The 14,127-nt window shown below is 42.8% G+C and overlaps 1 protein-coding gene across 3 annotated transcripts in view; it reads left to right on the forward strand.

The window, feature by feature from the left end:
• Positions 1 to 14,127, forward strand: part of LOC126922493 (diacylglycerol O-acyltransferase 1) — a 98,825-nt gene that overhangs the window by 54,052 nt on the left and 30,646 nt on the right. For 2 of the 3 annotated variants that reach the window (XM_050735071.1, XM_050735072.1), the window contains exon 7: positions 11,850 to 12,005. The exons of the other annotated variant lie outside the window; for it this stretch is intronic. In XM_050735071.1, the coding sequence (XP_050591028.1) occupies positions 11,850 to 12,005 (156 nt within the window). The remainder of the gene's footprint in view (positions 1 to 11,849; positions 12,006 to 14,127) is intronic. 3 annotated transcript variants of the gene reach the window in all.

The following is a 14,127-nucleotide window of genomic DNA, read 5'->3' on the forward strand; positions in this document are numbered from 1 at the left end:
GAGCGTCGGTAACTGGTGACACAGATTCCGGGAAAATGGCGCGACCTAAACGCTTCCCCATTCACGATAGATGTTCTCGTTTGCTCAACTAGATCCTAGTGGATTACAGCATGATAACGAAGTAGTTATTCCAGCTGGTTCTCTCCCTTTCGTCACAGCGAAAGAGACGGAGTGGTTGAACGGCTGCACGAATTAGTCGGCGGTCCACGATTTGTTATTCAAAATTCGCGGAAAGGCGCCCATCTGGCCACATATCCGGCTGCGTTCGAACGTAATTTCCGTTTCGCCCAAAGCTTCTCTACCTCCGGTGTAAGCCTGTAAACGTTTTAGTGCAGAACCTGGCCTCGATGGAGAAACATTTATGATTCAAAGCGCGTAAATGCCTTGTTAGGTAAATATGAATTGCTGGAAACTGGATAATCTCGAAGGCCAACGACGGTCAGTAACCAAAGATGTTGATGATAAATATTGAAACTTGGAACTCGTTAATTAAGGAATCGCGTGATTTAACAGTTCGTTAACGAGAAGAGTCCAGGGCTATGTTAGGAAAATTATGCCAAGTTCCGTTTCTTCGGCCGTTATTTACAGACGAATCTCCATCTTCTCTTCCTCTCCATGTGAACGTACAAACACACTGATTGCCTCTTACGTTCCACGATGTACCACGTCTGCAGCCTCGACCGTTCTGGCGCGAGACTCGCCGAGATCCTAAATCTGATCCAGCGTTTCCTTTGTTCCAACCTCTACCCTATTCGTTCCTGCCTAAACCAACAGTAGCTCGCTTCTCGCTCTCCGAAGCGAATCTCTCTTGTAGACTGAGAGGACGATGTCTGGACGTGTGATTTGTAATTCCTGAGGAACTCATGCCGCGGTAGTCGAACCGTTCGCTGCATAATTTGTAATTCCAAAGAACACGGCCAGTACGAAATGGTCGATAGGATTGGACGAGGAACGGAGAAAAGGAAGAGAAAACGATCTAAGATGGAACGAGGATGAACTGACTTAAATAGTCAGAGAGCAGGTGGAAAGAAAAAGAAGAGGAAAGTAGAAACGAAGGAAGAAAACGAAGAAAAAGAAGAAAAAAGAGAAGCGGAACGACGAAGAAGCGATGAATTCAGCACTCACACTCCGAAACCGTCAGCCCTTATAAGCAGCCAATTTCGTTGACTTCAAACGAGCACGGCGTTCGACGTAGCGTGAAACACGGCCGAGCCAGGCTAAAGAAGACGCGGATGGTCGAGCATTCGAGCAGAGAACGAGACGCATCCTCGTGTGCGTGCTCGATTCGCTTTCACGCCGCGCGTAATGGCGATCCAAGGGTGCAAGAATTCCATACATATCCTCGCCAGCAAGCAGCGATACAGGCGCGCAGGGGTTTGAGATAGAAACGTCTGGAGTCTAGCCAGCCGGTGTTAGGCTAACTAGCTCGTGGCAGTCGAATGCACAAAGGCAACCGTCGGTGTGCCGTTTACACCGGATAATCCACGCGAAATTAGGATGGTAAATTGGTTACCGCGCGAATAATGCGAACGAAGTCACGGTTCTGAGCAGCATCGCTGGGGGATGTCGCGAGTTACACGTCGCAACCGCCTGACTCGATACCCGGGTGCCAGCCTTTGTGGATGCCAGATAGAGGGGCCGGTTCAACTAGCTGGCAGATCCGGTCAGACTGCTTCTAACTGACGGCAATATACTTATAAAGATATAATAACGATACGCGGAGAATCACTTTGCAACGTTACGAGTCTGAGCTACTGAAATATTAACGTCGTCGCGACACCCTTTGTCTGGTGACGATTCGCGTTCAACGCCGGCTTTGGTTTACCGTTCTCGACGCATTTTCCCATGGAGTAACTCCTAAACTTGTTTTAGACACCATCCAACACCGTTTAAAACGTTGAATTACTTGATATGATTTTCAGAAAATAATACTTTAGTATATCGCAGTAGAAAATATTTTTGGCCAAAAGCATTCTTGTATGTCTATCAACATAATATCAGAAGGCTTTCTCATACTAATTCGTAACCAAGAATAGTACAAAGCAAGTTGGACACTTGGAATATCAAACATACAGTTGGATTCTCTGGCAGGAGGCTTTCTTCCCGCAAACGTTCAAGGTAGTCGCATAGAGATGGCAGCGCAAGTGTCTCGCAAGAGGATATCCTGAATTTCCAAAGGGATTCGGCTAGCCAGGAACGTCGCGTTCTAGCTGTTTCTCGACTCCGTAGGGAGTGGCTGGATCGAGGTTAAACTCATAGGAAGGATGTACAAAGCAAGAGCCACACGTTAATGCGGTCACGTTTAAGACCGTTGTGAATGCACGTCTCGCTTTGATCGTCGTTCTCCACGCCGATTTAATCCGGTGCATTTTTAACCTGTGTCTGACCTCGGTCGAAGATACGCCTGAAAGATTCATCGAAATACGAAGTTCGCGCGCTGTGTTCCGCGTCTGGAAACAAACTTGAGAGGAAGCGGTCGCTTTGTGCCTCTTTGGTGCTCGGGGAATCAGCTTCGTTGCAACAACACGTTAAGATGTTTAGCTCTCTGCGAAGTCACGGCGTGGAATGTAAGACGAAATCGATTCTCTCGAGAGCGATACGACGATTGAACTTTGCGTTAGGAGATTGCGCGAAAGAGAAAGCGCAGGAGCGCTAGTCAAGTCGTGGGGAAAGATACTTGAAATTTAATTCGAGTCTATTCGGGCGAATTTCGTTTCAGAGAATACCGCACCGATCGCTGACGCGTTCCTTAAACGAGTAAGAAGAAGCAGAACCTTAGGGAGATGTATAGGGAAAACAACTATCGGAAATAAAAATTGGAAAGAAAAGTTTGGAACCCTTTTAAGTTGGAGAGGGAGAGAAATGATTGCCTATGTTAGAAGAACACCTATTGAAAGGGAGTATCTTTGTAGCGTGGAAACAAACGTGTTGGATTTTGCACACGCCACCACTGTAGTTGAGAGAGAGACAGACAGAGAGAGACAGACAGACAGAGAGAGAGAGAGAGAGAAGGAGACAAAGAGTGAAAGAAAAAAACCGATATGGAAATGTTGTACCAGTTTACGAACGCACCAATGGAAGAGAAAACGCTATTTTTCGTGAAAGGAAAATCCTTCGGATATGCGTTTTGCTCGCCTATTGATTCAATTGAAAAAAGCAGAAACGACGTCCTTCCAACTGTATCATCCTATCCACCCCATAAACGCGTGAAAACAAACGTACACACAGAGCCACGCGATCAGCATAGTCGTGCGTGAAACGAATGCACGCAGCTTGCCAAGTTTCGGCTTCACGCACGGTAACTTCGCGAGGTGATTACAAGCTTGAGCCAACTGGATATCGTGCCAGGATCATAGATGTTCCTCTGGAGTGGGGCGGGAACAGACTGTGGAAATCGAAGATACGAGCAGAGGAATCGTCAGGACATAAGTATGGAATTACGCGTGCCAGATGAATTATGGCCGGGCGATCGATCACCAAGCAGACCCGTGCAAAAGACACGACTTCCAGAAGCGAAGTCTCCGGGTGAATTTATCGACGAACATCGTCGAAAAATAAAGACAGCTTGGGTTTTGCTTCGCAGGTATCCTGGCCTAAAGAAGATTCTTATTGATTTTGTTGTTAGCGAATACCGGAAGGTCGCAGAGAGATTCTTGGTTTATTCCGTTTGATCAACGTCGGATTGATTGGTGTTCACTTTGTATCGACCAGACGAAGATCGGGTTTGAAAGGATGTTGTATTAATTCGATGGATATTCGATCTTTGATGTAACTTCTGAAGACTTTCCGAGGCTTGTTTTAAAGTATTGGTTTTAGTTAAAATCGTGTTCTCCTGCCCCGTTTAGAATTCTGCTCATGAATTCCTGTTCTGCTGTATCAAAAATTGATAAAGATTAAAAATGTCGAAATCCTATCTCCTAAAGAATTAATTAGGTCTTATCGAATAAACGTAGGTCGGTAATAAAAATATTTAAAACGATTTAAAAATTGAAAAGCACATTTAAGGAATTTTATTACTGGAGAAAATGTCTCGTGACTTTTTGGATATTTTCGTTGACAGAAATATTAGCGAAGCTGACAATGCGATCTCTTAATTGTCTGTGTGTATCGATGCATCAAATAATAATCTCTTAAGATAAATAGGAAGGGCATTTCACAAGTTCCCTAATTACGATACGGACAGCGGTTTCGTTGGAGGAAACTCGATACCAGCGATCGAGGGCGCCGATATTGCGGAATCGGTATAACTGATCGTGTTATTGTCACACTACTCGTAGTACATACATATATTCCATCTGGGCGCATTGGAGCGGTGATATTGACACGAAGCACTCACATCGCCTCACAATTGCACGAAATATAGTATCGTTCCAGCAGATAATTATTCTTCGAGCTAATTAATGAAAACTTTGGACGTTTTGTTTCAGCCAGCAGAATTTTGGGAACTCGTCTAAATTCCTAACTATCGTTTGGTAATTCCCTCGGTTTGCCGAAATTTGCTTATAATTCCCATGTATCTCCTATTTTACTGAATTCACATAGAATCGAACTGGGACTCGGATCTTGTTAATTAATAACGTTGAATTTTCGTGTTAATTAGTGGAACATCTGGGATAGTTGGAACTATTAGATCGTTTAATAATATAGTTTAACCGGGCATCGAACCAGTCGGTCGTGAAGACAATCGTAACAGCGAATCACATTTCATGCTCTAATAGAAAGAATGACCGTGACATGCAACCATTTAAAAAATAACGTTTCGGTTGTCGTTCTTTGTTCCGCGGCAAAAATAAAAGGAAACAATTCTCCCTGACGTGCATATTCACGATGGCGCTGTGTCGCGCGTCTTTCATCCGTGAAACACCTTTGACATTTTTATTCCGAACATTACGGATTTTTATGAAATCGTAATTTCGAAGGTTTATTCGATTCAGTCGCGTATGCACGCTTGAATAAAAGTTTCTGCGTAAAACACGTTGAAAGAATAAATTCCAGACTCGACGGTTGGAGTAAGAAAGTGGTGGGAATAAAAATACAATCGAAATATCTATTTCCAGCTACGCTTTTTTTACGTTTTTTTATCAACCACACTTTTCCTAAATTGAGTTATTTTATGTATACACCATTCATTATCTATTCATTATGTATATGTATTTTATTTTTCTTTTAAAATAATGTTGCACAATTACGAATCCAGGGGAATATAGTCGTTGGAGTAAACTCGATCGGTCGTGGTTCATCGAAATTCAGCGGATACGTATTGCAGAAATTTTAACGACGATAACGATGAGCGTCGTCTTACTCACGAATTCTGGCGGGATAGTAGGTAGGCGAATACGTGGAATTGGAAGCGCAGTCGCCGTTTCTGATTACGATCGCGAATCGAGAATATACCATCGTCCTGGCTTGTATCGTCGACCTTCCGCTGCTCTTTTCCGATTCCGCTTTCTGTTTTTGCTTTTTATTCTCTTTCTTTTCCCTTTTGATGTTTCTTTTCTGGGTCTTCCATTCTTCTTTTCCCCTTCCTTCTTTTTTCTTTGATTATTTGATTCAGTATTCTCGATTTATATGTTAGAGTAGCTCAGGTGTGTCGCCTACACGCATCCGCGTTGTCACGCTAAATGCAACGTGCACGCTAGGCGGAACAAAATTGCAGACCACGTTCGACGTAGGTGCGACATTGTTCCGCGAACTCGCAGTTACCTTGTAATAGCTTCGATGAAACGATTAATCGTCGACAGGGAGACCAGGTACTACATCGCGCTCAATTAAGGATTTTCGATTCATTGTACCGATATTTCGCGTTCATTAATATTTTTTTTTTTTCAAGTTCACGCATCGTGCGTATGGCAATTTGTCGAACGGCAAAGAGAAACGAACGTCAACTCGAGCATACATTTTATGCGATCAAATATTTAGGATATGAGATTGAGCCTGAAATTTGTATTTTAATTAATTATTCGCCAACTGTTCGTTACTACGTATCAATTCCATATGCATGAGTCCTCGAATTTCATGGAATAAAAAACGAAGGAAAAACAATCCTCGTAAATTCCTTTCGTCTAAATTACAGACAGGGTCAATTATAAAAATATCGAAGTAATTTCGTTCGATTTTTATCCGGATATATATAGGTAACGTCGTATCTATGAAAATATTGAAACGTTGTTCCCTTGTCTGGCGATCGCGCTGTCTGTCTAATGGCAGGACAATACTACTGCCAGCGAGCCGAGAAATGTCACTGTATCCTACGTCTGTCATAATTTCTCATGCGTTCGCCACGATTCTTGGTTCCATTAGGTGCCGTAATGAATTTATATTTACATCTTTCAAAGCACCGCTTTTCTAACGAATTATCTGAACAGAGATGAAAAATGAAATTAAATACATTGATATGAAATTCAGGAGAAAATGAAATATCCAATGAAATATCGGATCACGTTTCTACCTTTATTATTACATTTTTACTTTCCAATTAATAACTGCAAACAATCTTTGCATAATCACAAAAACCTGTTGACTCACAATACATCACAGAGCTTCGTTGTAAAGCGGTTGGAAGCAATCGTGGCGTTTATTCCGTAGAGCAGAATCGCTGCGGATGCGGGGATGATGAAAGGGGATCGAACCTATAAAAGATGAAGAAACTAAGTCGACCCATGGTATGAGCGTGTTTCAAAGAGAGGACGTTCTCGATGACACGTTTCCTAGGCGAGGGTGAAAGAGCCCTAGAGTCTCTTCCGTTCGAGTCGGCACGCGGAAATGGATCCTGATCAAAATGCATCAGTCTGCTTTTTCTGGCATCAGTACGATCGAAAAAAAGAGGGAGAAAACGGTGGCGTAAAGATAGACGAGAACGACTGTGTCAGTTGACAGAAGAGGAAGGAGGAATCGTCGTACTACGAGCCTGGGATAAGGTGAGAAGGTGGAAGGGGAGGCTGGTTGAAATCGAGAGGAGAAGTAGAGGGTCGAAATGGGATGGCGAAGATCGGGAGTTGCGGATCTTGAAGTATACCGAGCGACAATGGGGTCCGAGGTGAAAACTGGCAATTCCTCAGCTCGACGAGCGGCCGAAGAAAATGGAGAAACTATTTTCAGTGGTGGAACTTTCGCTATTGTTGCACGCTGGCTGCACAATGCAACAATCCCCTTGGTCTCTTCATCGTTGAACGGCGTGTTCGTTGCAGCCAAATCAGTAGAATAATTCTATACGTTAACCGAGGGCGTGATTTTTGTTTCATCTTTTTTTTTTTTCGTCCTTTCTTTTTTTGCGATCTCTTTTTTATAGTTCCTCTTTTCTACACGTCGACGCTATTGTCGGAGATGAAATATGACGGTGTCTTGAAAAATTTTGGAAAATTGTTTGCCACCGAACGATATATCTTCGGGGGTTTATCTCTCCCGCGGACAGCTGAATCGAGAGCGGAGTAATAAAATCATCGATACGTATTCGAGTACGTGAAAGAACGTGTTTGCATATAAATAGTCTTACTCATTCGCTGTCTTTGGCATTGCGGCGCTTTATAACTGTCCATTGTGTACGACTGTCGATAGTTCGGTATCGGCGAATTGGAAAAAATATTGTGTAATAGGAAGAATCCCGTTTCCGTTGTTGGGCGATTTAGATTATCCAACAGTGTTTTGTAATGTCGTAATATCGTCGCTTGAAAATTTACCGTCACGTAATACCATCGATGAAAAGTCTACCGGACAGCGTATCGTTTCGTATAAATCTTCCGTGACAGTGCGCCTTACGGTCCAACATAGGGACAAATTGTCGCGACTCAATTGCGGCGTGCTCGTATATTGCGACCGGACACGAAAAACGTACCGGTGTGTGTCTCCGGCGCAATGTCTCGTGCAAGAACGGTGATTTCAATCGACGTAACACGAGTGTACTATATATCTTAAATCTCGCCAGATATGTTTTCTATGGTTATAGAACAATTAAGGCATTAAGTTGCTTGACCGCTGAAAAATTGCTGGACACGTAATAATTTTCGAGGGAGGAAGGTTCAAAGATATATGTAAGAAACGAAAAGAAAGGGGATTAATACTGGGCCTATCGATCTACATATAGACGACTATAACGAAAAGAATATTTCCATTTCAAGAGAAATGAACTATATGGTCAAAATCATTTTTTGTAATAATTATAAGTTTTGAAACATTAGAGATATGTCAGTTTCCTAGGTTTGGTAGTTTTAGTATTAACAATAGAAGTTTAAGGTAAAATAAAATAAAAATACATAGACAGTTAGATTCGAATGACAAAGTTTCTTCCTTGATCCGAGGAATTTTAGAGATATTCCGTCGTCTCGTATTTACCATGACGTCGATCCAAGGCAATTCACTCGATCGTGTCAAAATCGCATAAGAGGCGTGCACACGCATAATGTATTGGAAGTGACGCAGCGCGTCCCTCAGCAAGATAGATTCGTTTCAACGTACTCGGTGTCAAACTATACTAAGCGTGTACCCGCGTCACGGCATTTGGCAATTATCTTGCCTCGTACAGGTATACAGCGTACGTGTATTATATTCCGGCGTTAGTCGCGCGAAGTTTCGTGCGAGCGATAATCTCGGAGCGAGTATAAGCGACAAACAGGGACGCAGATGTACTTCCTTCGTTTTGCGATAACTGCCACGCAATCCTGTAACGCGTGCTCTTTTCCAGTTTCTTTTGGAATTTCCTCGTTGATTCCACTTCACGCTCGATCGATCCTTCAAAGTTACTCGGGGTCGTGAGTTTTAAACCTTCGTTTGATATACGGTAGGGACAGATCCCCTTTTCCCATACTATCCCGTAGCGAAGATTGATTTGTCAGGGGCGTGACAATGGTAACTCGAGCCGGGAAATTAATATTTATATCGTTTTGATAGCTTTTTAACGAAGTCAAACGAAGAAACTAACGGTTGAATCCCAAAGCGGGTAAACACGGAATCTGTTGAAAAGTTTCGTCCATTTACGACAGTTATCGGGCAAATTACGCTCGAGGGAAGAGATGAATCAGGGGCTTCCTATCTTACCCCTTAATGCTTTCGAGGTAAAACTCCTTCGATGTTATTAACAAGGCCTGACAAGAACCGCTTTCTCGTCAAAGAAGTCGCCCCGTAGCATCGTCGACGGTATAACGGTGAGCACTTAAACGCGTCCACATAGGAATCTGAGAATCCTCCTAATTAGCACTGTAGCTGGGTTTTCAGGTGTCACCGCGGCAAAGAAAATATTTCTCGCGCGAAGAACGAGAAAAACACGGAGCCAAAGGGAACATCACGGTTGAATATATTAGTATACGCTTTAACCGGGTAAAGGACATTCCCGTGGTTATTCCGGAAGCTCGCGTACAGCTCTAAAGGAATATAGCGGCAAATCCATGCATTTGTGCATATTTCCTGGAAATAACGTAGTCTAACCCTTCGTGGCATCGATATATATCATGGCCATTAACGAACGATAGTATCGGCCGATTATGCCTGTTACAAGCTTTCTCGCTTTCTCATTATCGTAGCTTCATCTCGCTGTCTGACTCACACGAGTCAGGCGATTTCGATGCATTAATTATCATTCTTTCGAATAATTTAAACAACGGGTCGTTTAATGCGCTGCGGGAATACTCTGTGTTTATCGTCATACAGATTGGAACAAAAATTTATGTCGAAACGAGAGACAAGCAGCAGGTTGATGAAAAAGTTGTTGAAACAGAAATTTTTTTTGTAGGAGGAAGAGTTAGTAGAAATTGTAAACGTTAGGGACAAGCCGGATACCGATGATACGTTTTTAAGTTTCGCTCGAGTAGCGACAGATGATCCGAAGGAACACGCAAGTTGTTGTACCTCCACTTCCTTTAAAACCGTAGGCTAAGTAAGATCAACACGAAATACAAGAAGCATTTATTCTGATTGATATTACGTTTACTCCATAGTGTGTCTTCGTTCGCCATTATCGTTCTTGGACTGACAAGTTGCAAATTTTAATAAAATTTGGCGACGTGATTCGGGGGAGAAAAAAATCTCATCGTTTTGCCTTAACAAATTTTCATGGCTACTTTATTCCAGCTGCTTAGTTCTCATCTTCGACACGAGAGTTCGATATTCTGTTCAACGACTCGCTCGTTTAATTCGTTGAGTAATCGAGAAAAGTTGACTCTATTACATGTACAGTGCTCTTCGTTGAACAGAATAACGTTCGTCACGATGCGATGTGGTACTGAAGAGTTAAAGGAGCAAGTGACCGCCTAGCCGCGGCTAAAGTTATGAATCCAGCAATTAAACGTTTATTCGAGGTCGAAGTTTTGCTGCCAGCCTTATTTCATCCGCGTGAACGCAATGCGTTTTCCAACGTTATTTACATGCAAATAAAACCTTAATCCGAATAAATATTTATTAAAACTGTTTTGCTTTTGATGATGGACACGGGTCAGATTTGGCCTGGGAAAAAGTTTCACGATAAACATAGGAACAGCAAACTATTAAAAACGAAAAAAAAGAAAAACGTAAAAAATAAAGAAACGAACATTTTACTCGTGCCCTTTGAAGAGCACGTCCCATTAATGTACGGAATCTCAGCACACCTGGATAACCAGGTAGCAAACGCGATTTAATTAAGATACGAACAATCCGGGACGAAGGAGGTGGCCAGGATCGATGGAAATATCGGAAAATATGAGCTTCGGGCTTCGTCATCGTCTATAATTCCGCGCCATTAGCTGTAGCAGCCCTTACTGGCACCGCATAATAATAACTGACATTCTTAAAATCGCGATGCAAATACCGTTGGCTATAATTAAACGCGGACTATGTCGGACGGAGTCACGGCCGAGGCGTTGGAAAAGAAAATGTGTTCGCGTCCCGATGTTCCGGTCAACGGAAGGAAAAATCGCGAGAAATGCTTCTGAGCCTTTAATCATTACACGTTCGTTCAGTCACAGGCTTTGTTGGGACGTTCAGTGTAAAAGAGGAAGTATAAAAAAGAAAGAGTAGGCAGAAAAAACAAGGATAAATTCAGCGTGGATGAAATTGCCGACCGTGAATGCGTAATACCGTGCTTTATAAACCCTTTAATTGCCACATTCGGACACGTACATCCGGTGTAACAGCGTATGCTTTATTCACGCAGACGTATCCGCTGTCACGTTCCCGGAGGCGCGTAAAATTGCGATGATTAAAATGTACTTGCACGTCGTGCACCAGCTTGCACATGTCACCACACCGTTTTCCCTTCTCTCTTTCTTTCGTCTTTTTTTCATCTCAATATTCATCTTTTTTTCGTAACGGCGCGTCTCTTTGTCTTTCTAACTTGTTCTTTTTTTTTCTAATTTGGAAGGAACGTAGTACGCGCCGGGGATAACGAATGCCGTGGATTTTTCAGAATTTGTTTAATGAAATTCTCGGAAAGTAAATTTTGCTTCGTCTCTCCTTATTCGTTCTTCTTGATTAAAGATCGGTAAGCTCGAAGCTATTGTTCCATTTTTACTTTGTTTGAGAATCGAATGTACATATCGACAGCCGCTCTCCGAGTAATCAATTTTTACAGATGACAAGAGGGCGAATTAATTAACTTTTACTCGACAGTAAGTGTACTAAAAGGAAACGAAAAATTGTATTAATATCTCCTCGTATATTTGACTTTAACAGCGTAGACGATCGACGTACTTGTAACTTCTTTCTTTGATTCAAAATGTAGACGAGAAACCACGTCGAGAGGTAACGATTTCACCAAGATTGCCGCGAATATTATCTTTTGAATTTTCCAGACCGTAATATACGAAACAAAGTTGCGATCGATGACAAGCTGCTACGATAATTTGCGATATTATTCATACAATTAATTTTGTCGGTTGTTTCAGTCGGTGCCATGTACGTATGTATGCTGTACGCCATCCTGTTCCTGAAGCTATGGTCGTACGTGCAAGTGAACATGTGGTGTCGTCTAGGCGCCCGAAGAAAGGCAAAGAGCCAGGGCAGAATGCGACGGAAATCTTTGTCGTGCGATAATCTACAGTGTAAGTAGACAATGCTCGCGTAATTTCGGTTTGACACCGTATTTTCCACTTTCTTCCTATTCCTGACGTTTTATATTCACCAGACTTTTGTATCAATTTGCGGTTGCATAATAACTCGACGGCGCGACGTTTATTTCTATCAACGATATCAATTTATCGCGTCGAACGAAACGGCAAACGTTATTTCGGAATGCATGGTACGCGCATCCCGGCATTTTCGATAACAACTATTACGCATTCCCTTTACATTGTTTCGTGCTTTCGCGTAACACCCTCTAATTTTACGCGAATACCGCCCGAAAAACGTCGACCATCGGGCGTGTACACCGTGTGCGCGTGGATTTTTGGTCGGCCGCCTCTGTGACGGGGCTCACACGAAAATGCTTGTTACAAGTTTTTGGACGACTGGTTAAATCCCGTGTGCAACGGTTATACACGTTTCGCGACCAGCCGGACTTGGTTTCTATTCTAAGCGAAATTAATTAAAGGAACGCGACGAGTAAAAAAGCAGAACAGCGTGCAGAATTTGTTGCCTCTATTCTGATTTATTACTGGATATCAGGTTCATATATGTTTCTCTTGAGATCGATATCCGACTGACTCTGTTTCTTTTTCCACTTTACGATGCATTCGTGAGTTCAAAGTGCGCGATGAATTTATCCTGAAAGCCAGCCGATGTAAACTGCAAATATTCGTGACGCGTAATAGACTCTGACATGCATACATTACAGCCTACACGCGCGTCTTTTGAGCGTCGCAATACAGTCCTCCACGTTGTTGGTATTTGTTCGCTCCTGAAGTTGCATACAGAATGTCCTGCTTGGTCACGACGCGTGTGCACATCCCAGCTTGGTACGCACACAGAGAGCCGTAGTGGAAGAGGCGAATAATTTCCACCCAATTTAAACTCTCGATCAGCCTCGCCTCTGTTTCCGGGTATTGGCCGGTTAGGTGGTGGTATATCGATTATTCAGCCCGGCAAAGTCAAATTATACGAGCGACCTTTCCCCAATAAACTCACCGCATGGAATATTAACCCTTCTCCAACCTCCTACGCCACAGTCTCCTTTCGTTTCACCTTCCCTCTGTTTCTCCCTGTACGGGAGATTGGTAGTACTGCAAAGACCTCGTGTATCATTGTGACGCGTTATGACCCTCTTTCGTGCAGTGGAAATCTGTTACACAACTCTTCCGGTTCCATAGAGACGCTTTAAGGAGACTTCGAGGGCTGTAGAAGTCACTTAGAAAAAATCAATCTGAAAAAATTACTCGCTCTATGTGCCATGAAGCCGCGTTCACCTACACTCGCCCGTATAATCGCGTTGTATTTCTTTTATGCTGGTATTATCGTTGTCGAGATTGTGCTCCTTTTATTCGTGATTCTGCAAATAACGACCTTTATTCGGTAAATAAGCGATTACTAAAACTTTTGGAAGTTGAGATTCGGAAAGAAGAGAAATCTTTTCTTTCCTCTTCTATAGAGGCAATGTTTACCGTTGCATTCTTACGTTTATCGTTGGTATTATTTGCTCCACTTATTGTTAGTCAAATAATCAAGTAGAACATGGAAAAGAGAATATCACAATAATGTCTGTATGCCTAGTTCTATGAGTACGATGTACCGTTACGCTTACATAAAGAGACATACCTCTGACGTTGCTGTTTGCAAATTCGATTCGAGTCCATTTGGTAGCCGGTTCTCTCCTCGTTTCCTGAGTTCCTGTTCGCGGCCTAGGCTCGTTAATCAACGCCAAGATAATGTGAGAGGAAGACATAATGGTGGATGCATGTGAATGGTGAGTCGCGGTACTGATACCTTTCCCGGAAACACGTGGTACAGATGTTGAGAAATGGTCGAACGTTAAGTATCGCGCGGTAGGATAATGTAGTTGTTAAAACGCTTGACCATAGCCGACCGCCGTTTCCTTTCAGACATAGATGCGCAATTGCCATGATTATTCATCGGGCCAAGAATGAAAATTTTAGACTAAGAAAAATTAGACGACTGTTAATTCTTCGCTAGATCGGCTCCGCTGTTCGATCACACATAACGTTACCAAGCGAAGTATGAAAAGCGCCGCGGGCTGATATAATTATCGAAATTCGATGGGACGCCTGGGTT

This window comes from Bombus affinis, chromosome 12 (genome assembly GCF_024516045.1).
Source record: "Bombus affinis isolate iyBomAffi1 chromosome 12, iyBomAffi1.2, whole genome shotgun sequence".
NCBI classification, from domain to species: domain Eukaryota; kingdom Metazoa; phylum Arthropoda; class Insecta; order Hymenoptera; family Apidae; genus Bombus; species Bombus affinis.